Here is a 27,035-nt window from a genome sequence, read left to right as displayed (position 1 = left end):
TGTTGACTTACCAGCTCTATGCCTTGTGGGAACGGGCTGTCCTCCCAGTCTTTCTCAGGAAACCGCTGGAGAATGCGACCTTGACCCTCACCCTCCACTGCAGAGAGACACACACAGAGAGGGACACATACAGAGGTCAGTCCATGTTATTCACATTGTTTGTTGTCTTGTTTGTTTCTTTAAATAAGCTGCTTTGAATTGTTGTTTTTTTAAACCAGCACACTGACTGCACTTTACTCTTCTTTTCCTGTTTTATCATTTGTATGTTGGCTCATAAATAAACTATGAATTCATGTTAAAAGAATCTGGATGTTTTGCCACAGAGATTGGACAGAGACTGGACGTGATGCGTGCACTCGCTGGGCCCCGCTGTTGTTAGTCAGTAAATAGTTAACGTGCACATTAACTACTCATTCAACAAGGAAAAAACACAGCTTTGGATCTGAATGGACCTTTGACAAAGGTACTGTAGTGGTTTCCCCGTGCTTTCAGCCTTCATGGCTTGCTTTTAGTACCAAAGTTACAACTATGAATGTCATTAAACAATAGTACACTATGTCGGAGGCAATAAATAAATCCAGATTGAGTCTGAGAAACATCTATTAGTTAAGTTTAAATGAGTCCATATCTGCCTGTTGAACAGTAGTGTGATGTGTTAAAATGCTGCTGGTTAATGAGGCCATTTCCACTGTTGGCCGGGGCCCGGCCCACCACAGCGGCACAATGACACGACAAAGGGGCGACTTATGTAACCACCACAAGCCCGTCTTTCAGCTTAGTTCCATCTGAAGCCCTGCAGGCTGCTTAATGGCAGCATTCATCCGCACAGAGAATACGCTCATCCTCCCAATACAAAGGATGGAAACGTAGCAGAGAACTGCACAAAAACTAAATAATAAATAAAGGAGAGGTTTCCACCAGCAGTTAGACCAAACCTAGACAGGTTGGTTCTGCCTCAGAGAAAACACCAGAGACGGTCGGGTCTTTACCCGACTAGGGAACTAGAACAGAAGCGCCGCAGACACACGGAGACAATACACAAACAGAAAGTAGGCCAGCTCCCCAAACACACAGGGAAACGCCGAAGTCATCCTCTCTCCCTTGCGAACCAGGGATATGTGGACGCTTGTGGGAGAGGCGCTCTGGGATCAAGTCATCAAAGACAAGAGGTTCACTTCCTTTTTGTTCTCAGATCAATGGCCCTCCTCTCTGAGCTGATCTTAACCAACAAAAAGTACTGGAACCTGGAACAAGAATGACACAGATTCGATATGTATTGCAATTTTTAAGTATTACGATTCGATATTACGATTTATTGCGACTTTTTTAAAACTAGACCATGGGAAAAGGGTTGAATCATACACTTCTAGGGACTTTTACTTTGGAAAATATCTAAATTAATACAGTAAGAATGTTTGATTGTCAGCATGTATGCAGTCAGAGATGTCCTGAAGTTAAATATATCAGTCATTGACAGGATTTATTTATTATATTTTTTATCCGGCAACCCAAAAATCAAAGAATAAAGACATTTCCCTCACAGATTAGTGGTATTTTCTTTTTAATTCATAAGGGACATGTAATTTTTTACACTTTTGGTGAATATAATCAATCAATCTTATGTCCATAGATGTATTTTGTATTTACAGTTCCCTTTGTTAACACCTTATCTTGAAAACTAGTCCCACGTGTATACTTCCTCTAACTTCTCCAAGGTGGTCTCTAGCTCTCTCGTCAGCTCTGTTCTCTTTATCCATCCATGGTCAGCTCCATCGGGGCCGTTTGAATGCATTTAACATAAATGTCAGTATATGGGTGCTCTACAGTCGTAGCGTCGGCCCGTTTGAACACGGAGATGAGAGCGACGGCCGGCTCGACCGCACGTTACGATAACGTTTCCTGTCCGTGACAGAGTTAGCATGCAGCTTTCGCCGTGATGTCTAGCTCTGCTTTTCCTGTCAATGTGTGAAACCCAAAGTGTTTCCATCCTTTACTGGATGTGTAGTGTTTACCACGCTGGATTTAACATGTGAGGGTGCAGGTCGTATCCACGCGGGCCCTCCACGACGTTTTCTACTTTCTCGTTTCGGCCGGCTGCGGTTTGTGGACCTCAAGATGGACCTTCAACCTCACGATGAAGTCTGTGAGACTATAAACATACCACAACTGTGTGGTGTGTTTGTGGTTGCACAGTGTGTACAATCACAGATTTTCATTCATCAGTGATGTCTAATTTTAATAAAAGGTCTACATAAACATAAACTATATTTAGAGAGCTGCAAAGTGCTTAATAGACACTTAATACAAATAAATAAATCACAGTCTGCTTGTATAAAGGGACTGATGGACTTTGTTATGACACTTAAAAACATGTGACTCATGAATCAGCTGGTGAAGAGCACGCTGGTCACCTCCTTAGAGACAGTGCATGTGTCGCCTGGTACGGCCTTATGTTATGTTCTGTAACAATATGTTGTCAATGGATGACGAGCTGTAGGTGTGTCTGGAACACACACAAAGAGAAAACCCACACACAGAGAGAGAGAGAGAGAGAGAGAGAGAGAGAGAGGTGCAGATACACTATATCAGCCAATAGTCAGACAGGGTGGGGATCGTTCAGCCAGTTAAAGCAGGACATCCTGCAGCCGAGGGAGGAGTGTATGAATGAGCCAGAACGAGTCTGCTGGGAGTGACACGCAGTCCGGCCGACCAGAGACACAGACTAAACCCAGCCCTCTCCTTGCACCGGGTATGCTAGATATGAGAAGAGTGTCTCCTCGTCACAAGAGGCTAATTTACACTCTAATCCTGTTATGTCAAGAATAAGCTCATGTATACATAAGGAATCTGTGGAATGTAAACACGACTTAAAGGCTTCCAATTGACTTCACAAAACCAGCAATTACTGGAGAGGAATGAGAAGGCACAGAGCGAGATGGTGACTGTGACATGAGCTAATTATAACCACAACTACTACATCACTTTCAAAACTAAAGACAAAGTTGTTTTCCATTCGTACTTTATGTAACTAAAATCACCAACGTATATTTTTATGACAGTACCAAGCTGCTCAACATGCTCTTTCAGTGACGGTGTCACAGATTCACTGTAGCTGGAGTCTTTTTAACACTTCAGCTGTAACACTTTCTACAGAGAGCTGCAGCCAGGGTGTGAAATTAGCACCCGCCAACCGCAAAATGCGGCCTAGTGATGGGAATAGGGATGTCACGGTACCAGTAATCTAGTAGTCGATACCAATACCAGAGAATTTCCACGATTCTCGATACCAAATTCGATACCACGGCAAAAACAAAACAACAATAAATCCCATGTAATTCAACACGTACTCTTTTATTACAAACATTTGAACATTACACAAAACAGAGGCATGCAGCCTTTAAGTAATAAATAAAAAGAATTGACCCATTTTGTTCATTTTGGCGTATCAGCCTATCGATCGATAGTCAGACGACGGACACATCATACTGACCATGAACTCATCTGGTCCGTCAGCTCAGAGTAGCAGGAGCAGGAGGCAGAGGATTTATTGTCGAAGTGAAAAGCAACCGTAGTAATTATGACAACGCACCTATTTGGCAATATTTCATGTTTAATCTCAATGCTATAAGGGAACCATAACGTTAATGAGGTAGTTGCTAAATAACGGAGGTTCCACTGAGTTACATTATGATGCGTTCAAGCTCTATTCGGTGGGGGGAAAAAATTAGTATTGGGCAAATTCTAACGTTATCATGATGTGTTCAAATATAATCTCATAAAATGTAGTATTTGGCGAGAAACTTGAATAAATCCAGTTGTTTGAAGGAGATGTTTTCACAGCAATATAAAATAGATAATAGAGAGAGAATTATGTAAGGGATAATGTAAAGCGAGAGGGGTCTCATCTTCTTTCACAACAATGACCCGCTAGCTGTATATTATCCTGCTTATTACACTTCTACTTACTGTACAGCTGTTATAAAGAAATTACAGACAGCAGAACGCTGTGATCGACCAATCACAATCAGACCTGTTTAACTTCCTAACATTAGCCCTAAGCAGCTTATAATACATAAGTAACTACTAATGCCAAGAATTTCATTTCATGCTTTAGCTTCTGCCAACAGTGGCAGATAAAAAAAAAATAAATAAGTTAATTTCAGGCCCTGACTGCAGCAGGCTGGAGAACAAACAGCAGGGAGCTGCAGTAATACCTCCATATCAGCTGCTAGCATCACGCTGATGTGATCCGGTGTGATGCAAACCTCAGTGATGAGGACACCCGTCTATGCAACCATGATGCAAATGTTTGCTTTAAACAGAAACCCTTTGACCGGCCAAGTATTTATTCTGGAGGAGTGTTTGTACAGCAGCTACAGAAGCTCCAGCTCAAACAGATGATTTCTACTGAAACACCAGCTTGCATAACGTCTCGTATCTGTTTGGCAAGACGTTTAGATGATTGGGTCACACAAGTCAGGTGTTCACACAAAGATATAACTAATGGCATATTTAAAAATAGAGGCACTATCTGAAGAACAAACCAGCTGTAGGACATCAAAATCTCAATTTCAAAATGTTACTTGTGACAAAAGCTTCACAGACTTCACAGTGCCGATCCAACACACTGACTGTGAAATGAAACTAAGCAGGTAACTGCGAGCACAGCGGTCATCTCAGCGCTTCTAACTGAGTGTAAAGGATGTTTGTGGTTTTTAAAAAATGTACTTCTCTCTTCAGCTCTTAAAGGAACAAAATATAGGTTGTAACACAGAGTCTCCTATCATCTTCTCTAAAAGCCAAAGCTGCATTTACACCGTCACCACGCACAAATCAGATGCAATTAGGGATGGGTACCTAAACCTGGTATTAAAAGGGCACTGATGCTAAATTATTAAATACCGGAGTATTGATAAGCTCCGACATTAGCGGTTTCTTTTATCAGTACTTTAACGTGTTGGTGTTATTCATCATCAATAGGGATGCACCGATACCGATACCAGTATCGGGTCCGATGCTGTGCTCATGTACTCGTACTCTCAAAACGGCTCCGATACAACGGCACCGATACCACTTTATGGTGGTGCGCCCAACCCCGCTGGGCCGGGATCCCACCTCAGCCGGCGCGCACCGGCCCTCACTTTCATTGCGCCACAGGGTTTTGCTGCACAGACTCCTTGGTCCGTGTTTCAAGACGGGTCAGGTGGGTTGCCGACATCGCCGCAGACCCCTGGCGCCTTTTAAGTGGGCCGAGTCCCACTCTGTCCGGGCGGGGAGCGCTGTAAAGCTGCGGCCGCGAGTCACCTTCGCCCCGAGCCTTTCCAAGCGAACCTAGAGCCGGTCGCGGCGCACCGCCTCGTATGTGGGACTCCCCAGCCTGCCGTGTGTTGCTCACACCCTCCAGCTGGCTGTTAACGAGGGTCTTTTGGCACAGAGACGTACTGGTGTCGGTACTTGGTATCGGCGAGTACCCAAATGTAAGTACTCGTACTTGTACTCGGTCTGAAAAAAAGTTGTATCGGTGCATCCTTAGTTCTTTTAAAAGTGTTGGTGTAATTCATTATCAATTATAAAAGCTGTGATGAAAATGTTTACTTTAAACAAATACTAGTTAGTTGTTTGTAGATGATTTTGCAACGCCACACTGAAAGATTTCACAGCTAAATTATTAAATAATGAATGCTTATCAGCATTGATAAGCTCCGACATTATCGGTTCTTTTTAACGTGTTGCTGTAATTCATTATCAATTATAAAAGCTGTGATGTAAATGTTTACTTTAAACAAACACTAATTGTTAATTGTTTGTAGATGATTTTGTAACGACTCACTGAAAGAGATAAGCTGCATTCCACAGCGGTACGGTGCAATATGCCCACCTGCACAATGGCACAATTTCTCAACACTATGCTCAGAAATGAAGGTCACAGGTCAGCAGATTGAAGTGGACGTTGATGGGAAATCAATGATATCTGTATCAGAAAATGATACTGTATCTCGCAATGTGATGAAACTAAATGTGTTTACATTACACTATCGCTCGTGACAGTCTGATAGGATGCAAAGGAGCCGCCACATACAGCAGTGATGCACACACGTATCACATCCTTTCATACTATATGATAATGATTTCAGTTTCAGTGTTTCCTGCAGGTTGGCATTTAGAAGTTGTGACATTTTTTACTCATGTTTTATTCAACAAATGCGGCATCTCATCTTTAATTAAAGCACTTACTTCTCTCACTGTGGTACAGGCTTAAGAGGTCACACAGAATTCATCATCAAACATAATGTTAATAATTAACCGTTTACGCTATCTGTTAAAACGGTTAAAAGAAATGTTAATAATGAATTATAAAGCTGAGAATAACTCGTCACTTTAGGGAAAGAAAGCTGGTCCACCTTAACAGAGTCTGAGCCGACAGGAAGTTGACTCCCGTCTATAGCTCGCTTGAGCAGAGCGGAGAAGTTGTAGCCTCGTAGCATTGATTCACCGACAAACTGTACATACACTGTCTGCTACAGCTACGTTCACGGCTCTAACGCCACCGACAAAACCCACATTCACCGCCGCCACACACACAAGTTTGTCAGAAACTTGCCAGCATCGCTACAGCTGCTAACAGCGGGAGAAAAACAGGTCAACTGTCCAGGATGTAGATGAGGGTATTAACTTGATTATTGCCACTATGAGCGCAGGCATTGACGCTCACAGTTATATGCATTGTGCTCACTAGTGAAACATTATTACGAGCTACCTGGTTTCAAGAAATGTAACAGCCATCTCACTAATGGTTAAAACAAAACACAAACACACAGCACAGCTATGGAAACTATGGGAAATGTGGGCAGTCACTACAGTATTTCAGTACGAGTTAATACGAGAAAGTAGGCCAACAAATCGGGTGCATTAATACGCAAGGACCAAGAGAGTATGAAGAGCATCCTGGGCTCCTCTTAAGTCTTCTCCCTGTTTGGATTATTTTGTTCAGTATTGTGGAATACACAACGGACTAATGTTACACTGTACAGCAGGCCGAGCAGGGACGACAACTGGAGAGTGAAATTATTCTTTATTAACTTAAATTGTGGTTGTGAAAGAATCAGTCATAATGTTAGATTCATCTGTGGTTTTACTCCCTGTTTAGTTTACCGTGTCTCGGCACCTGTCTGGCAAGATGCACGAAAGGCCTGACCTGTCCTCCTCCTTTCACTACAGAAACCTAAATAAGGTGGCAGCTGGCTGGGATAAGATCGCTAGATATCAACCTACTCGCTGTTACGCAGGAAGATAGCAAGTACTACTGACCCGTCTTTGAAGTGGAGTCTTTGGAGCACACAGCTGATACATGGTTTGTTTACATGACGTAACAAAAGTGCATATTTAACGTATTCAGTGTGGACAGATAACGTCCGATGCTACGCGATAGTCAGGCGCTCGCATCCAGTTAGGACACGGTGTCAGACCACCCGCTGCTGTTAACACAGTCATGAGGATATTCGATGCCAAAAGTGCAGGAAGAATTTGTGTTCCTCTTAACCATCAAAGCTAACCACACTTACAGTAATTTCCTTGTAACCACAATCCTACACAGCCCAGGGTAAATGCACAAATGGATTTGGCAAACGTCCACACTGGGTGTGTTTGAGCAGCAGGTGAAACAAAGTCAAACTGCCGTTGAGGCGGTAGTGAGCAGCAGTCTGCAGGCCTGACTGCACAACAGATGTAAGACAACGGTTCACTATCAGTCTGCCGTGTGAGAGGAATGTGAACCCAGTGGAGTGGCCTTGCTGGGATGTGATATCAGCCAGACCTGTTGTTGTTATGCGGCGTTATTGACTGGAAGGATATCAGTTTCATTTTGAGGCGGGCGGGATCATTATCTCTACCACTATGCTGTCGCATCTTCTACAACATAACAGTCCTAGATTCTGGACAATGTCTTTTTGGCACCAGTTTGTCTGCGTCTCCTTTTTCTGATTTAGATCATTTCCTCCTTACGCTCACAACTCAAACTCAGGATATGGCCGTGAACTCTACATGTAGGTTTCCATCAGTGCGTCTTGCATTTATCTTTTCCTGCACAGCCTATCTATGCATTAGGGATGCACCGGTTGCAAAATTATGGACTGATACCGATGTTTTGTTGTTTAATTTATTGTTATTTATTCCCCCTTTAGTGCAAGGGAAACAAAGACAACTGTCTTCACTCTTAAAGTCATTCAGCCCTTCATTCATATCTTGATTGAGCGCAAATTAAATCGTACAAATTTATGAAAGAGCTTTAATATCACCTATGTTCACATGAAAAATAACTGCTTCAAAAGCCTCTTAAGACTGTTAACAACTACCTACTGAATGAGAGGACTTTATATTTTAGTACTTACAAAGCCCAACAAAAACATTTTGTGAAACATAAATTAAATGACGTTAAATCAGCAGCTAACAACACAACATTTAGTCGGCATAAAATGAATGCATCACAACACAAAAATCGGCCACTGCCATCGGTGAATGTCGTCCTATTTGCCGATAGGCCGTTTGCAGTCAACGAAGCAAAAATCGTTCGATACTGATGTTTGGCCGATAAATCGGTGCATCCCGACGATGCATTTCTTTCGGTCTTTGCACACCAAGTACGTTTTTTTGTACAAAATTGTCTCATATACAACCTCACGCTGTGTCAATCACATTTACACACCGACTCCACATCTGTCAAACGGCAAAAATCATATATTTTCATCATTCAAGTTTTGTTTAGTTATAATATCGTATCGTGAGCCGAGTGAATCGTCACACCCCTAGTAGGCAGGTCTGAAAAGGATGAAAGGTGGGGGGTCAGGGGGAAGAAATGTGGGTCACACATAGTGGCTGTGTGTGTCTGCATGTGTGTGTCAGAGCCGGCGATGACTCCTCACACAGATGACTACTAGCAGTGATACTCTGTGACACAGGATGGAAGGAGGCCGCCTGGTCATGTGATCGCTGAATGATGGCAGTCAGAGTTGAAATGAGTATGTAGCTCAGTGTGTAGCTCAGTGTGTAGCTCAGTGTGTAGCTCAGTGTGTAGCTCAGTGTGTGTCTGTGTGTGTGTGTCATGCTCTTGGTGCTGGACCAGACCACAGCCTCTCACTCGCAGCCTTCCAAACCACAGTGACACGACATCAGGCGGTTTCCACGGCGACTGCAGCAGTCGGGACAAAAGAGCTTTGGGCCTTGTGTGTTTTCATGCGTCGTCGTCGTGCGCACACATACGTGCAGTAATGTGTGCGCAGATTTGCAACCAAGTACCAAACGAGGAATGCAATTCAGTCTAAAAGCAAGCTCACTACTGCATACAGTTCTGAGAGAACTGTGCAGCAATATCTTACTGATGCAGTGTTTTACTGGCATTACACTTTTCCTTATTTAATACTCTTATCAACATGGGAGTGGACAAAATATGCTGCTTTTTGCAAATGTATGTATATATTTATTATTAGAAATCAATTAACAACACAAAACAATGACAGATATTGTCCAGAAACCCTCACAGGTACTGCATTTAGCATAAAACAATAAGCTCCAATCATAACATGGCAAACTGCAGCAACAGCTGTCAGTGTGTCAGTGTGCTGACTTGACTATGACTTGCCCCAAACTGCATGTGACTATCATAAAGTGGGCATGTCTGTAAAGGGGAGACTCGTGGGTACCCATAGAACCCATTTACATTCACATATCTGGAGGTAAGAGGTCAAGGGACCCCTTTGAAAATGGGGTGAATGGCCCTTTTGCCCCATTTACATCTTCAAACTTCATTCTGATCTCAGCTACACATCTGTAAAGTTTTGTGACTGCATCTTACACGGACGCGATACTATCGTGGTGACAAATCTGTCCACAGACAGACAGACGGACAGACAGACAGACAGACATACTGTATAAACACCTGGTAAAGTACTCAAACAAACTGCTTACGTGGTACTTCCTGCTACAGTAGCTGTCTCCAGGACCACATTTTGCCATGATGACTCACACACAGACTCACAAGGTGAAAACAATCCCAGCACCGCTGTCAAGGCTGGTAATAATACTAATGTCCGTGTATCATTTGTTTTAATCTCACGAACAGCTTGCAGCAACATAAGCCCATCACAAGTTAAGTGGTGATCAGCGTGCATCGCTGCATTACTGTTCACAGTATTAAGATAACATCTCCAGAAACATTCACGGAGGGTGAAAACACACTAAACCATGACATCATTATATTCAGGCTCTACACCACACCCTCTGACAGCGCTCTGTCCACCCAGTTTGTACTCACTTTCTGCCACACACACATGCAGGACAGTGCTGCTGAGTAATATGAAATGAGTGTGAGTCACTCTCTGATTAAAAGCAGCACTACGGACTCACGGGCTCAGAGGCAACACACGGATCAGCACATCAGTAAGAAACACTTGACATTTAGAGCCGTCTGAATGTGGTGTCAGATGGCGGTAAAGATGATAATCCTGCATAAATAGATGAGCCGGTACCGTGTTTACAAGCCAACTGTCTGAGTGACGCTGCCATTTAGGAACCAAATAGAGAAAAGGAAAAAAAAGCCTGCTCCATGTGGAAACCGCCGTCGCCTTGGAGACAATGTGGGACATTTTCTTTGTGCAAAAAGCTCTTCAGCAAATTCACATCCTTCCTGCAAAACTCCATCAGCCGAACCCCCAAAAACAAAAACCCAAAGGCTTTCCAGGAGGGGAAATGGCCTCAGAGAGGGACACACAGCAGCTACAGTGACTAAACAGTTTTAGGTAGTAGGTCGCTTCAAACTGTCACAGACTGATGATTGATAGCATGACTTTTTATTCCTTCTCACTTCTCTTTTCGCCTCCGCAGCTACAGGTGGCTGTCTGGAAGTTTGCTCTGCTCTAGTCTGAGCGGGGAAGCCTGCCAAATGCTCACAGAACACCAGGCCATCTACTTTCCAGTCACTCTGGGCAGCGTTTCAGACTAAAGTACATCCAGGATTCAACTTCCACTAAACACAAACAGACCTCGGCTTGTGTAGTCATTCATATCCTGGTCCTAATTATCAGTACTCCAGTAATTCACCAAAGGAGTCACATCTCTTAAAGTTATTAAAATCAAGCTTTTTTATCTGAAGAAAGTGTTGTCTAGAGACACATCTAAGAAGTTAACAAGACTCTGTCATAACCGAGTACGTGACTGGACCGTATATGGTCAGTATGTGAAGTTGTGGCTAATTGGTTACACAAATAGTCAGTGGTCATGTCTATTGTTTTGTGAACAGTTTTGTTCCACTTATATCTTAATGTTTGATTGAAAGACAACTTATAATGAAGCAAATGACATTCAGTAATAGTAAATGGTAACATTTACTAGTCAGTATATTATACATTTTATACAAGGTGTAAAGGTATTAGCATGACATACAGTATGCAAGGTTAAAAGTATTTCAGTTTTTTATTAAAGCATGTGTATCAAAAGCATTCATCATAAAGTGGTGTGTAACAACATACTTTAACATACAAAGTTTATGTCATCACTGACGTTGTTGCTGCCGTATTTATTCCTAGATGGAGTGTTAATGGAGCAGCTGCATAGCCTGGCAGTGATCCATCCAAACTCCATTCAGAAAACAAGCATTTTAAAACTTGTTTGCTTGTCGTGTTGCGGACAGACCTGACAAAGCTCAAATTCTGACTTTTTACAAATCGACATCATAATGTCGTTGTTTCGGCATCATTTTGATCCGTTTATTGCAATTAAATCACAGCATAGTCTGTTTAATTTGGGTTCATACTGCAGTAGGGACATGTGGCGTGCTAGATACAGATACAGTATGTGAATACAGCTTGCCGCCGGGTGACGTTATGAACCCATACACGACGGCGTTTGGTTTTCTGACATATCTGGGACTGCCACAACATGTACAAAGCAGCAACAGGGGTTATTTCTGGAGGAAAGTGAGGCTAAAATTAGCTTTGCGCTTGGTGTGAATGTACGGTAACACGATACGAAGCGCAACATAACGTAACTTAAATGAACATAAACATTAGCACATGTACAACAACAGCACTATGTAATGAGACATTGAACCGCTGGCACGCTCCCTAGAAAACGTAAGCACAGAACTGTTCTCCGCCTTTTCATTTTGAAAGAGCAATGGCCAATGAGGAAACTCCAACAGTCGGCCGACCAATCCTGTAACTTCATCACTCAGTCAGTGACAGAATTTTGTGTTTGTAGGGACCCTCTGCGGTCCAGCCAAATAAAAGGTAAAGTAAGATGTCAGGAAAACGTTGCAGGTCATCTTATGTGAGGTATGAACGTTTGCCTGTATGCAAAGAGTGTCCAGCGGCCAAAATGTAACACTGAGGCCGTTGTGACGTCCAAGAGTGACAGGACAAGAGTGACATACATCAGGGGCAGTATCTAGGACTCATCAGTGGATGACCATCACATGATGAGGAAGGCACATGGCCTGCATGCTAACATGATGCTGTCACGGATCAAGTTCAGTCTTGCAGGTCTAAAGGAGCTTTATGTGGACGCGGAGGATGAGGAGGATGGCAGCACGGTGAGGGACGATAGAAACGTTTGTTAAGTTAATTAAATAACTCACTGTGCACTTCAATATGTCAGAAATACATCATTCAGTCATCTGTAGTTGTGACACACACCCAGCATTTGTGAGCGTTGCATAAAAGGCAAGAGCAGAGGAGGATATAGAGGACGGTACCAGATAACCAGAGCTTTATGGTTGTCTTAATAAACCTGGGAATTCACCCCAGATACACAATGGCACACAGGAAATGTGGTTTTAATGCAAGCAGCTCCTCAAAGAACAAGATGCAAACAAGACTTCCGTGTGTTCCCCCAGAATACTGCAACAGGAAACACGATAGCTGTGGGCTAATGCACTCAATCACAACTTATCTCCTGCCACCCAGACCTCCGTCTCTACCCAGCGATACATTACATCCCCTCTAATCACTTCAACCCAACACTCTTCTTCCTTCCTCTATCACTGCTACCATATTCTAGTAGCACTATGCAGTTGCAAATTAACCCCCGAAACTCTTTCTCATACCGCAGCACCCACACATGGCCCGGAAATTACATCTTGTTGCCCGGGCAACCAATAGCTAAGAAACAGACGTGTGCGTGATGTCTCATAACCAAACAGGAACCAGACCGAGTGACGATGAAACAATACAAGTAGACAGCTACTGTAGGTTTGGGCTGAATCTGAAGCTGACTGACTTTATCTGACCTTTTTGAATTCCCAAAATAAATGCTTTAATATTTCCTTTCAACACTGAAGGTGCCAAACATGAGACATAAAAATAGCCCCTAAAAACACATTACAATCTGTGTTTGCTGCTGGAAATATACTGGCTTCATTCACTTATGCTGCACAGTGTGCCTGCACAATGTCTTACACAGCTTATAGGAATGACTGTAGGTTTTCAAGAGACAACACTTAGGTCCTATGTTCCCCTTTAAAACTTTTAATCTTAATTTTTAAAGACTTAATAAGTTTTGTAGACATGTGACTTGTGCCATTTTCAGACAGATCTCTTTAACTGACATATTCAGACAGGTGTCCAATATGTAAATAATGTCCACAGCCTCCGTCCTTTCCATGCTTCCCATTCATTGTCAAGCAGGCATGCAATGCATTCTGATAACGTGGCGACAGATTTGAGAGCCGGAGACGTCCTCATTTGCATAAAGTTCAGTTCTAGGCTACTTTATGCAAATCAGGGGGCGTCCAGCAGTGCGACTTGCCGCCTCTGGAAACACCCTAGAAACTTTTAAACTAAGCATCGTGGATCCTAAATGAAGACAGATTTAGCATGTTCGTATAAAATGTTTTCAGAAACACATTTCGGAGAGCGATTTTCAGGACCCGAGAGAAGAGTTTCCAAAACAGAAAGCTGGGAGCAGCAGCCCACGGAGGGAAAGCGTTCGTCCAATCAGGTGCCGAGTGCCTTGTGTCTAGTGGCAGCCCATCAAGCGTCCAACGCTGGGAAGCGAGGCAATCCCTGTGGACATGTACCATAACTGTTACAGTTTTGGTGACAAATTTTAAACTTTAATGTTAATAATTAACCGTTTAACTAACAATAATAATTTGGACCGATTAACGCTATGGTTACAAGAAATATTAAAAATGAAATAAAAGCTGAAAAAACTCAGAGGAGCGGCTTAAGTGAGCCTGGACTGAAGTTGTCGCTAGCTGCAGGGCGATCCCCCTTTCTCTGGCAAGCAAGACCTGTGAGGTTGGCTCGGATCTTCTTGAGCAGTTGTAGCATTCATTCACCAACAAATAAACTGTACACACACTGCTACTGCTACGTTCACAGCTATAACGTTACTGATAACTTACATACTAACAACAAGGTGGCTTGTTAACCTTACAGCACCCCTGAATGCAACGCAATAGTCAGTTAATGATCGGTTGAGAAGACATGAGAAGAATCTCCTCAACATCACCTCACCCACAGCGGTTTTATTAAACTCATTTCATTTCCTTTTTGCAGGCGAGACGACGAGTGAATGAAATAAAATAAATAATATTCCTGTGGTCTTAATAAGGCAGAACACAATGTACATTTAATCTCTCTCTCTGTGCATAGTTCACCTTGTGCAGCAGCAGCAGCAGCCTTTACATTAGCAGCACGTTCGGACTTGTTCGAAGGTTTACAGATATGTAACCGGCAAGATTGTAATCGTGACATTTACATTCTGCACAACTGACTCAGAGGCTATTTCAGACATGAGACTGACGTGTAAAAGGGCTATAATGCAGCATGTGGAGTATTTTTTGATGATGTGACGACATTAAAACGGTACACTGTGTCTGCCTTTTCAAGTACTGTTCGTACTATTTTTGTGAAAGCTTAATATGTTCATCATAAAAGAAAAGCTCAATGGATGATGTAATATTTCTGTCATATCTCCCTCATGAGTAACCGGGAGTGTCCACAATAATCTGAGTAACCTTTAAACAACTCAGGCCTCTTTCAGGGGGGGAGGGGAGGACAGCCAAGACGTGCCGTAAATACAGTACAGTGATAACATCAGACCAGGTCTGGAGGACCCATAACGATCCTTTAATCTGCAGATTCAAACCAATCCCAGGCTACACATGAGATTAGAGCACAGTGGGTGTCTGGGAGGCAGATTTCCTTTTTTTCTGAACGACAGATTTGACCCGGAGGCATAAAGATGAGACTTAATCTTCTACCGCTAGTCGCTCACTCACCCGGTGTTTCTGCTGTATTTATTTAGCCACCGCAGAGAAAATTTAAGCACTTAATTCAAAATTAGTAACTAAGCCAATAACTTGATTGAAGAGCGCTAATATTGCATTTGCAAGTGTTTATCCCATGCATACACAGTCAGAGGGTGTTGCAGTGATGCCTCAGCCTCACACAGCCAACTCTACTAATCCTAACAACCCCCTATCTTCAAATCAGAAGTGCTCCGGACACGCTGGAATCACCCCGCGGGGATCTGAACGATTGCTCCCCGGAGCACCGACACGCTGACTGAGAGAAACACTGACTCAGCCTTTTGTCCTGAGAGGGGACAGAGACATTCTCTGAATTCCAGGGAAACCATCAAAGCACCAAGGAGCAGGGCATCCCTAACACCCTCACACACACCCTCACACACACCCTCACACACTTACAACTACAGGAATCACCATGTTTAGATGAATATTTTGGTCTTGTCCTTTATCTAATTTCAACATTGGGTGGGCAATGCGGTGACGATATTACAAAATTAAAAGGGATACTCCACTCAAAACATGATTCTACCTCTTCTCTTTCTATTGGCAATGTAAGGGCACATATCTTAAGAAAGAATACAAATATTTTTTAAAAACAGACGTGTTTATTGGCTCCAAATAAGATTGAAAATGAGGTGTAGGCCTACATGTGTTTTGGGAGGAGTGGCCTGCCCCATAATGTAAAGGTGATATGATTCATTCAGAGTTCATAGTACCAGTGTCGTCACACACCGCCGTCACACACACACGCTCTGTCTCTCGACCGGACACTCGCTAACGTTACGCCGTGCTCACAAGAGTACGCCAGGCAGACAAACAGCTGACAGCCTCGCAGCTAAACTAAAATGATGTGGTGGAGACTTACTGGGACAATACATGCAGTGTCATAGCTGCTACAGTAACTCTCCCAGATGGTTGAACCAGATGACTCAGTTGTCTGTTGTGCTCAAACACTGCAGCTGGTGATAAATGATGGATTCAACCTGTTTGTGCATCGGCTTATCAATGCAGCTGGACGGCTTGTTAGGCACTAAAACCACAGCACCGCTGCATGAGACGCCCTAATCCTGTCGGTTATCGGTTAAAAAAATAAATATATCTAAATAAGCATCCCTGATCGGATGTTGTATCTCCTTAATCTGTGTGCGCTAAACCAAAATGTGTGTGTGTTTATCACGGTAATGACAGTATTGCAAAATCCATGTCTTGGCCGCACGTGACGATGACACCGGTATACCGCCCACCCCTACTTTAACTAGGGATGCACTGATACCGGTACCAGTATCGGGTCCGATACTGTGCTCATGCACTCATACTCGTACTTGCAAAACGGCACCGATACCACTTACGGCAGCGTGACGTTAACCTCTCGTCACCATCTTTTCTTTCCCTTTGTTGAAGACCACCTTAAGAACAGGAAATATGATTCTAATTGCAATGAATCTTTTAACTGTGCACACTTGAACTGTGTATCTCTCAACCTACATCTAGGGCAAAAGACCAAGGCCCCCCCCATCCCCATCGGTGCAGATCACATTTACTTAGCAACAGACACACACACGTAAAGTTGTCCTACACAGCCTCGGATTACGTTTTGATTCTACAGAGTATGACAGAAGAATACGTGTCTGCCGACAGAAGTGGTCCACGGGTCGTGGGTGAGTGAAGAAGCATGTGTGTGTGTGTGTGTGTGTGTATCTGCATCCCAACCCCCAGCACACACACACACACACACACACACACACACACACACACACACACACACACACACACACACACACACACACACACACACACACACACACACACACACACACTCCTCTGTATCTGTGTAGTAGGAATGAGGGAATGAGGGCAGCGTTGGGGCCCTGGGGCCACCGTCTCCCTCATGAATAACAAGTATTCAGCACAGCAGACAGACTTTTGTAATACAGCCACACACAAACACACACACGCACACACACACACAAGGACGAGGGCAACATCCCAACAGTGATTTGCTGGAGGTTCTCCCTGACTACTGCATGATAACAGCTGTCTGTAAAGGCTGCAAACGGGGTTTCCTGTTCTTTGAATTGCATAATTATGATTTATAAAAACATTTTGTATTTTTTACTGCCATAATAAAGCTGACATATACATATATGCATACACCTGAATTTGGTGCCACATAGTCGAAAGTTTGGCTGCTCAACTGCTCAAATTTAAAACTACCGCACATCAGCACCTTCACCCCCAAAAGAGTCACGAACTGGTCAATATGCGCAAGCGTTAACCGCACAGGGGGAGGCAAACGTTGCCATGGTAATGCAGCAAACACACAGAGACAGCCACAAACATCCAGGCAGCCATCTGAATGGCAGACGGGAGAGGAGCCCACGCCAACACACACACACACACACACACACACACACACACACACACACACACACACACAAGCGTCAGTGCACCACAGCAGCAGCAGCAGCAGCGACCCAGCGTCACTCTGTCCCCCCTATGAAAGGCAGATTGTGAGGGCTATTTCTGGAGGGCCTGAAAGGCTGCAGCCCTGCTCTGGAGCGATGGAGGAAGTGGCTGCCCACAGGCAGGCACTGCTGGCAGCATCACACACACTCCTCTCTCCTCCACTCACTCACTCCGTCTTGCTTTCAACCAAGAGGTTTCTATTTCCCCTCCTCGTGTAGGCCTTAGCTTGCATTCACACTCCACTGAACGCACCTGTGAGCACGACATGAATTAGACACAGTTTTGTCACGATAACGGAAATCCTGACTAAGAACATCTTGGTGGCCTAGGGGTTTAAAGCACCGACCATGAATCACTATGTGATTTGCTGTCGCATGCATAATGCATAGAGTTGTTCTGCTACTGGTATCAGTATGCATCCAATACTACCCAAAATTCGGGATCAGGTTGCAGCGAGTACGCCAGTCTATGCACCGATCCGATACCATAATTTATTAACCCTAGAAAAAATCAACTTGTTTAACAGGAAATCAATCAAATCTTTGCCGCTCCAAAACAGCAGCCTTCACTGTGCTGTCACCCTGGATGTATCATGGCTGCCTCTGGCAACTACTGTTTTTAGAGCAGCGTAGAAGAACTGACTGCAGGTAGTTTTTCACGTGACGATAACAAACAACAATAATGCGGTGCTAGTGGAGAGTGCATGTCATTCGGTACGGATACCAAAACAATCCTTTTTTCCTGTACCTTACTTTGCTTTATATGTGTTTCTACAAGCCAAAGTTTTCAAATGTTGAATGTTGTCTACACACAAACTTTGCCTGGATAGAATAGTCTAAAATAGGCAAAAAAATATGATTTAAATCAAGACCTATCTGATCTAAGAATACGTAAAATGTACGAATCTGAACAAGCTGAAAACATCACGTCAGTCCGTCTGGCGTCACTTCATTAAAGCTGGGCATACACTGTACGATTTTAGAAATGTTGTTGTGTAGTTCCTCCTCCTACTGTACGAGTAGATCGTTTGTGATGTAAAGCCAAAGCTCATGATTTATGTGCTCACACTGTACGGTCTGATTGTCAGCCATAACCTGAGTGTTCACACTGTACGTGTAAAAATAGAAAAAAAAACACGGCCGTCGGCCCTTGAGGGCCGTTCTGGCTGTTGACAGTTGTCAATAAAGATTAGTTTGAAAGCTCCGAGGCAGGTAAGGCTGTTTGCTGGCAGAGGTCTGTGCGGGTCACAATGCTAACAAGGCAGAAACGTGCTGCCTTCATCATCTGTGCCATCCTGTCTGCTGAAAAAAGAGGCGCCGGCGTATATGGATTGGATTGCAGGTGGCAAAGAAGACATGGACAGTATGGCTTGTCCATTTTGCAGAGAGAATTGGAGGTAAGCTAGCTACGTTTTGCTATATGTATTGTGCATTGTTATCTTGATAGCTACGCTCTGATTACTTTAAAAAGATGAAAAAATGGCACTGAGGTTTGGGAATCGGCTCATGGCTCTGCTTCAACTGTGTGCGAGAGCCTGTGGACGGCCGACCAAAATTTCGGACATTCATCCAACTGTTCCGACGACCAGTCAGGAGGAATTAATCGGTCCTCAGCTCAAAATCCGGGCCAGAAACAAGCTAAAATCGTACAGTGTATGCCCAGCTTAACTCAAATCTCAGTCAAACTGATCAATCTGGTGATAATAATTTTGCTTAACAACCAACTGACAGACAACAATCACTGCTACTGAACTGTTGCAGTCAAGACTTACAGCACACTGCTTGATGGCTTCTTGTTTTATTTACTGTGGTATCATAGCACCCTTAAACCTTATTCATTGTTAGCAATGTCACAATTCTACAACCATGAGTCATGACAACACTGTACGGCAGCAACAGAGACAACCTGAGATTTGTAAACACAAACAGCCAGCATGCACGCTCAGTCCGCCCTGGGTGCACCTCTTTGTGTCCTTGCTTGCCTCTAATGTTGTGCATTGACTGCAAGCTGTCAGGGTGTGTGTGTGTGTTGTGTGTATGTAGAAGAGGCTGGGCTTCAGTGGAGGATTGGTGTGGCAGAGCTGTCACTCCAGCCTGAAAACAACCATTCTGCGATGACCAACACTCTCAAAATGCACCGCCAGAGGCACACAGATGGAGCTACAATAGAGCCTGTATGTTTAGCATGTGTGTGTGAATGCAAGCGTCTCCCCACTGTCTTGAATGAGACCGCCTCACACTCACATACACAAACGCCCCTTTCCTGGTTTTCAGACACACACGGGGAGACAATCTGGCTTCTCGCTCTAAACACAAGTCTCCCTCAGGTCCTCTCCCAAGCTTCCTGTTTGGGCCTCGGGCTGCAAATCCACTTGGCTGCTGGGCGCTCGGCGCGGCAGAGGAATCGCTGTCAAAACACAGCGACATGCTGTGGAGTTTCTCAAGAGACCCCTCGCTAGGAGGACCACACCCCGGCGGCGGCAACTATAAACTCTTCCCGACCCGCGATCAGCCATCTTGGCTCGAAGTAAGATCCACTGATAGAACTTAGCATCTAGGTTGAGCACAATGTGAGCAACCTGACACCTTAGAGACAAATGTAGAGGGTGAATGGAAGATTCACGGCTCTGCCCTCCAGGTTAGCATCTGTTAAACGAGCCACACTGCCAACAACAAGGAACAAGAGCATCTAAAAATCATAGAAAAGTAGGTAAGAAAACAGTTCTGCCTGCAGGATGTTCTGTTAGTAAACACCCACAAGGTTTCTGCTGGTGACGGCGCTCTGAGAGGGGGATGAGCGGCGCTGATGTCAGCCCTGAAAACCTGTCAGGGCCCACGCTTGCAAAACATTCCACTGACTGAATGACAACCGGCAAGCACTCACACACACACGTAGACAGGATGTATGAAATATTTAAACTCGAGAGGAAACGCCACTGTGCTTCAGAATTCCTGGTATTCTTATGATCGAGGATTCTTGATTTGTAGCCAAGTGTTTTCTTTAAAGTCATTTAGCAGAACGGCTGGAGAAACATTAAAACACAAAACTAACATCAAAAACTGTCGTAAGCATGCACAAGAATTTAGAAATCTGTCTTCTACTGCATGTTTTCAAGAGGAACATGCACACATATACAATATCAAAATTGCTCTACATCTCTTTTTGGAGCTTTGCAATGATGCAATGATGTGTGAGGAACCAGAGAAGACCGGCACCTATGCAAAAAGTCAAGGCCGCGCCTCCTTTTGGGGGGAAAGAAAACCAAAGGTCCTATAGACTTCAATGCAATTAGACGCATGTTTGGTAGAAGTTAGGAGATGTGTTTCAACTTCTTCTGGTTACTCTGTAACCGTTTATGAGGGACACAGCATTGTTTTCCGGGTATTGCCGGTCTGATGTATAAGACAGTATCAGAGGTAAAGATTGTGCAGAGGCATATTGATCTAACTGCAGAGGATGAACTTAGGACGGTAATGATGGCACTGATGATAACGATGAGAATAATCTCATTGAAGCTCTTGGAGATGTTTAACACAAGGTAACGTTGCAGTAAACAGTGAGGTGGCAGTAGTGGGGCAACGCCAGTAATCATCATCAGCCCCCTAAGTGTTTGGTTTTACGAGGCAAAGGGAGCCTTGATCCATTAGAGCCACTGTGGCTTTTAATGTCTGGTTCCCAGATGCTTTTTACAGGCTTGTTCTGCTCTACGTTGCATTCAGAGGCAGGGTAGAACAGGAAGGAGACTTTCTGCAGAGAGTGCAGTGTCCACGTTATAACATCCTGTAGTCAACCCCCTCTGAAAAAAATATATATACAAGGTGCAATAAGTGCATTGAGAAAAGTGACGTGAGTTACTCCAGCATCATCAAGATAAAAGCCTGTTCCATGCCTGCTTTTAGCCACAGAGGGCCTGTCATGTTACAATTTGCCTCTCCTGAATAAATCATAGGCAAAAAAAAAAACACTCTGTAGAAAAGACTACCACGTTACATGCTGCATGCTTCCATTGGATAGGCGGTAGGGTTGTCACGAGACCCGATACAACGGTACTCGTTTTCTTCGGTACCGAAGGTACAGAACCATGCCTGTAATGGTCATTTGGTACCGGAGCGGAGGTACTGGAGATGCGATTCTTCTGGATCTAATGGGGGTAGTTTACGCTTACAAGTGTTCTCATCTGCCGTGAAATGAAGGAAGAAGAAGAACGCTGTAACAGCACGCAAAAAAACAACAACACGAGATGTGAAAGATGGCAGCTGCTGCAGCGCTACCTCCGCCTCAAACTCGTAGAGAAAACAAATAGCAAGAGTCGGGTATGGAAGTACTTTGCGTTCGTGGCGGATTTACAAGGAGTAATAATAGATTTGCAAAAAACAGTATGTGGTGCAGTGACGGTGCCGTCGTACTTTTCTTTCCAAAGGAGGAAATACATCGAATTTAGCTAAACACCTGAAAGACAAACATCCAGACAATATTGTTTGTTTTAAATACCTGAAGGCTACATGCCACTGTTCTGTTTTGAAATGTTAATAGACGTTTCTTTTTATTTATTACTTAAAAGGGACTGTTTGTAAGAATAAACACGTTTCTCTCTGCGGAGCCCCGTCACTTCACAAGACACAGGAAACCTCTGTTGGTCTGGAGGAGCTGCAGCAGTTATTTCTGCACAAACGTCCACTGTACATTCACTAGATATTCTCAGAGCTACGAAGTCTTCTGCAGTGTGGAGTGTGCGCGCATGCACGTGAGATGTGGAGCGAGCTGAGTGAAGGGAAGCAGGCAGAGGAGCAGAGTAAAGCAGAGACTCCGGCCCTGGAGACCAAAGCTACGGTCTCCACCGCCAACTTCAACCGCGGCCAACACTGTTTAACAGACGGGCTTCACTAGATACAACCAAGAGGTTTTGGTGCTTCAATGTAGTTTGTGTTGGAGTCTGAGTCTGAACAGCGTAGCCACACGCGAGCGCGTATGGGACACCGACCCGCAATGATTTATACGTGTCAGAAGTTACAAACAGTCCCTTTAAAGGCTACATGCCTCTGTTTTTTGTAATGTTCAAATGTTTTAATAAAGGAGTGCGTGTTGAATTACATGCCTCTTTTTTGTGTTTTTTTTACAGTGGTATCGAATTGGTATCGAGAATCGCGTAAATTCACTGGTATTGGTATCGACCACTAAATTTCTGGTACCGTGACATCCCTACCTGTCATGTTACAATTTGCCTCTTCTGAATAAATCATAGGCAAAAAAAATCCACTCTGTAGAAAAAGACTACCACGTTACATGCTTCCATTGGATAGGCGGGTTGAATATTTCATGATTAAACGGGCCATTATACTGCACAGATCTAGGCCAAGGCTCTGGCTGAAGGGAGGAGGGGGGCTCAGATAACGGTCCAAACCCTCCGTCCCAACAACACAAGAGAACAGGGCTCCGGTCCGAGGGGGCTCAGGGAGGGGCAAAGCCTTCTGGGTTAATCCACACAAAACACAGACAAAGAAAAACAATCAGCAAAGGACAAGCATTGATTTACAGTTTAACAAATAAAGTGTAAGCTGAAATCAGCAGGATTTTAGTGTCCCAAGTTAACTGCACCAGGACCCTGCAGCCACAACACACTGCTGTCCAGCTCCTGCAGACGCTGTGTCTCAAGTTTTGCTTTTAAAAATACCACTTTCAAATGGTAACACTAGTAAGATTTTTAAATGACAGAAAACTGGAGAAGATGCAGCTGAATATGTGAATAAATCCAACCAGGAAGGGGCAAAGCCATCTGGGTTAATCCACACAAAACAATCAGCAAACTCCACTGAGGATAACAAGCATTGGTTTCCAGTTTAAAAAATAAAGTGTAAGCAGAAATCAGCAGGATTTTAGTGTCCCAAGTTAACTGCACCAGGACCCTGCAGCCACAACACACTGCTGTCCAGCTCCAGCAGACTCTGTGTGTCAAGTTTTGCTTTTAAAAGAGCTAGCTAGGACAACAAGCATCGATTTCCAGTTTAAAATAAAGTGAAATCAGCAGGATTTTAGTGTCCCAAGTTAACATGTCCAGGACCAGGACCAGGTAGCCACAACACACTGCTGGTCCAGCTCCTGCAGACTATGTGTGTCAACAAAATACCACTTTTAAATGGTTGCATTAATAACATTTGTAAATGACAGACAACTGGAGAAGATGCAGCTGAAACTGTGAGTCTTAGGTTCTCAGGATTTAAGTGTCCCAAGTTAACTGCACCAGGACCCTGCAGTCACAACACTGCTGTCCAGCTCCAGCAGATTCTGTGTCTCAACTTTTGCATTTAAAAAAATACCACTTTTAAATGATTGCACTAGTAACATTTGTGCATGACAGACAACTGGAGAAGATGCAGCTGAAACTGTGAGTCTTAGGTCACCGCCGACGAAGCAGCCAGCAGCCCCCCATCAGAGCTAGCTAGGACAACAAGCATCGATTTCCAGTTTAAAAAATAAAGTATAAGCAGAAATCAGCAGGATTTTAGTGTCCCAAGTTAACTGCACCAGGACCAGGACCCTGCAGCCACTAACCCAGGACCCTGCAGCCACAACACACTGCTGTCCAACTCCAGCTGATCCTGTGTGTCAACAAAATACCAATTTTAAATGGTTGCATTAATAACATTTGTGCATGAGAGACAACTGGAGAAGATGCAGCCCTCCTTCAGAGCCAGCTAGGACAACAAGCATTGATTTCCAGTTTAGAAAATAAAGTGTAAGCAGAAATCAACAGGATTTTAGTGTCCAAAGTTAACATGTCCAGGACCCTGCAGCCACAAAACACTGCTGCTGTCCAGCTCCAGCAGACTCTGTGTGTCAACAAAATACCAATTTTAAATGGTTGCACTCGTAAGATTTATAAATGACAGACAAGCATTGATTTCCAGTTTAAAAAATAAAGTGTAAGAGGAAATCAGCAGGATTTTAGTGTCCAAAGTTAACTGCTCCAGGACCAGTACCAGAACCCTGCAGCCACAACACTGCTGCTGTCCGACTCCTGCAGATCCTGTGTGTCAACTTTTGCTTTTAAAAACACCGCTTTTAAAAGAACATGCATTGATTTCCAATTTAAAAAATGAAGTGTAAGCAGAAATCAGCAGGATTTTAGTGTCCCAAGTTAACTAACCCAGGACCAGGACCCTGCATACCAGGACCCTGCAGCCACAACACACTGCTGTCCAGCTCCAGCAGATCCTGTGTGTCAAGTTTTGCTTTTATAAATACCACTTTTAAATAGTTGCATTAATAACATTTGTACATGACAGACAACTGGAGAAGATGCAGCTGAAACTGTGAGTCTTAGGTTCTCAGGATTTTAGTGTCCCAAGTTAACTGCACCAGGACCAAGACCCTGCAGCCACAACACACTGCTGGTCCAGCTCCAACAGATCCTGTGTGTCAACAAAACACCACTTTTAAATGGTTGCATTAATAACATTTGTAAATGACAGACAACTGGAGAAGAAGCATGTGAAACTGTGAATCACAGCCCATCAAGCAGCCTGCAGCCCCCCTTCAGAGCTAGAAATCAGCAGGATTTTAGTGTCCCAAGTTAACATGTCCAGGACCAGGACCCTGCAGCCACAACACACTGCTGTCCAGCTTCAGCAGATCCTGTGTGTCAAGAAAATACCACTTTTAAATGGTTGCATTAATAACATTTGTGCATGAGAGACAACTGGAGAAGATGCAGCTGAAACTGTGAGTCTTAGGTTCTCAGGATGTTAGTGTCCCAAGTTAACATGACCAGGACCCTGCAGGACCAGGACCCTGCAGCCACAACACTGCTGCTGTGCAGCTCCAGCAGATCCTGTGTGTCAACAAAATACCACTTTTAAATGGTTGCATTAGTAACATTTGTAAACCAAGCAGCCTGCAGCCCCCTTTCAGAGCTAGCATCTTGCAAGTTTTGCTTTTTAATACACCACTTTTAAATAGTTGCATTAATAACATTTGTGCATGAGATAGAACTGCAGAAGATGCAGCTGAAACTGTGAATCACAGCAGCCTGCAGCCCCTTCAGAGCTAGCATCTAGCCCAGCTAACATTAGCTCCTAGCTAATAAAGTTAGCTTTAACTTTGCTGTCAACAGATTAAAGACTTTCTTTTTACTAAATACCATAAAACACACCCTGTAGGCTCAGCTAATGAGGTTGTGCATTCAACATGTCCCCTAACAGAGTCATAAATGCTGCACACTAGTTGTCATGTTAGCTTATTTAAGTCCCACTAATCCCCAGTGAGGCCTGCTCATCCTCGGCCTAGAGTGGAATGCTAACGCCCGGCTGACAGCGCCTAGCCTCGGTCAGTAGTGCTAGCAGCCTGTTAGCTCGGAGGCTAACTGGACCCACCTCGCTTGTCGATGTCGTATCCGACCACCAGGTAGTAGTCCGCCAGCCGGGCCATGCTGAGCTCACGGTGCGGAGTCTGGCTCAGTAAATCCTCTGTTAGTGGTCCGGTTACGTGCTGCCGGTGGTAGACTCATGACGGGAGACTGAAGCATCCTTCCAGCTGCACCCCGCCGCCATACTGTCACAGTCCTCCCGGTGCTCCGGTGCTCCGGTTCTCTGGTCCTCTGGTGCTGCTGACAGCAGAGAGTCTGCGCACTGAGAGGAGCTGCAGGGAGGGGCCGCGGCTCAGAGACGGAGCTGCAGGGAGGGGCTCTCTGAGAGGAGAGGAATGCATCAGGGCCACATACAGGGGAAAATATAAATCTGAGATATAGAGAAAAAAGTCGTAATATTATAAGAATAAAGTCAAATTTAAAATGAGAATAAAGTCGTTATATAATGAGAATAAAGTCATAATATTACGACTTTATTCTCATAATATTACGACTTTTATTAGAAAAAAGTTGTAATATTATGAGAATAAAGTCATAATATTATGAGAATAAAGTCATAAGTTTAAGAGAAAAAAGTCGTAATATTATGAAAATAAAGTCAAATTTAAAATGAGAATAAAGTCATGAAATAATGAGAATAAAGTCATAAGTTTAAGAGAAATAAAGTCATAATATTACGACTTTATTCTCATTGTATTACAATTTATATGAGAATAAAGTCTTAATATTACGAGATTAAAGTCAAATATTTACCAGAAAAAAAAATCGAAATAATATGACTTTATTCTCATAATATTACGAATTTTATGCGGAAACAGTCATAACATGAGAATAAAGTAAAATGTTTACAAGAAAAAAGTCGTAATTTTACGAGATTAAAGTCATATGTTTACGAAAAAAAAA

General features: G+C 43.7%; 1 protein-coding gene across 9 annotated transcripts in view; it reads right to left on the bottom strand.

The window, feature by feature from the left end:
* The window catches only part of sbf1 (SET binding factor 1), a 66,192-nt gene extending 39,778 nt beyond the window's left edge, over positions 1 to 26,414 (bottom strand). For 5 of the 9 annotated variants that reach the window (XR_005205460.1, XR_005205459.1, XM_037760185.1 and 2 more), the window contains exons 1-2: positions 26,140 to 26,413; positions 12 to 97 (exon numbers count right to left, since the gene is read on the bottom strand). Coding sequence is in view for 7 of the 9 variants with exons in the window: in XM_037760185.1 (XP_037616113.1) it covers positions 12 to 97; positions 26,140 to 26,194 (141 nt within the window). In the remaining 2 variants the exon portion in view is untranslated. Of the gene's footprint in view, positions 1 to 11; positions 98 to 26,139 lie in introns of all 9 variants that reach the window. The other 4 variants (XM_037760188.1, XM_037760186.1, XM_037760189.1 and 1 more) reach the window with 2 other exon arrangements.
* Between the last annotated feature and the right edge of the window lie 621 nt (positions 26,415 to 27,035).

The sequence above is a fragment of the Sebastes umbrosus genome, chromosome 23, assembly GCF_015220745.1.
Source record: "Sebastes umbrosus isolate fSebUmb1 chromosome 23, fSebUmb1.pri, whole genome shotgun sequence".
Classification (NCBI taxonomy): domain Eukaryota; kingdom Metazoa; phylum Chordata; class Actinopteri; order Perciformes; family Sebastidae; genus Sebastes; species Sebastes umbrosus.
Note: the sequence above shows the minus strand (reverse complement) of the source record. Positions and strands in the feature narration are given on the sequence as shown.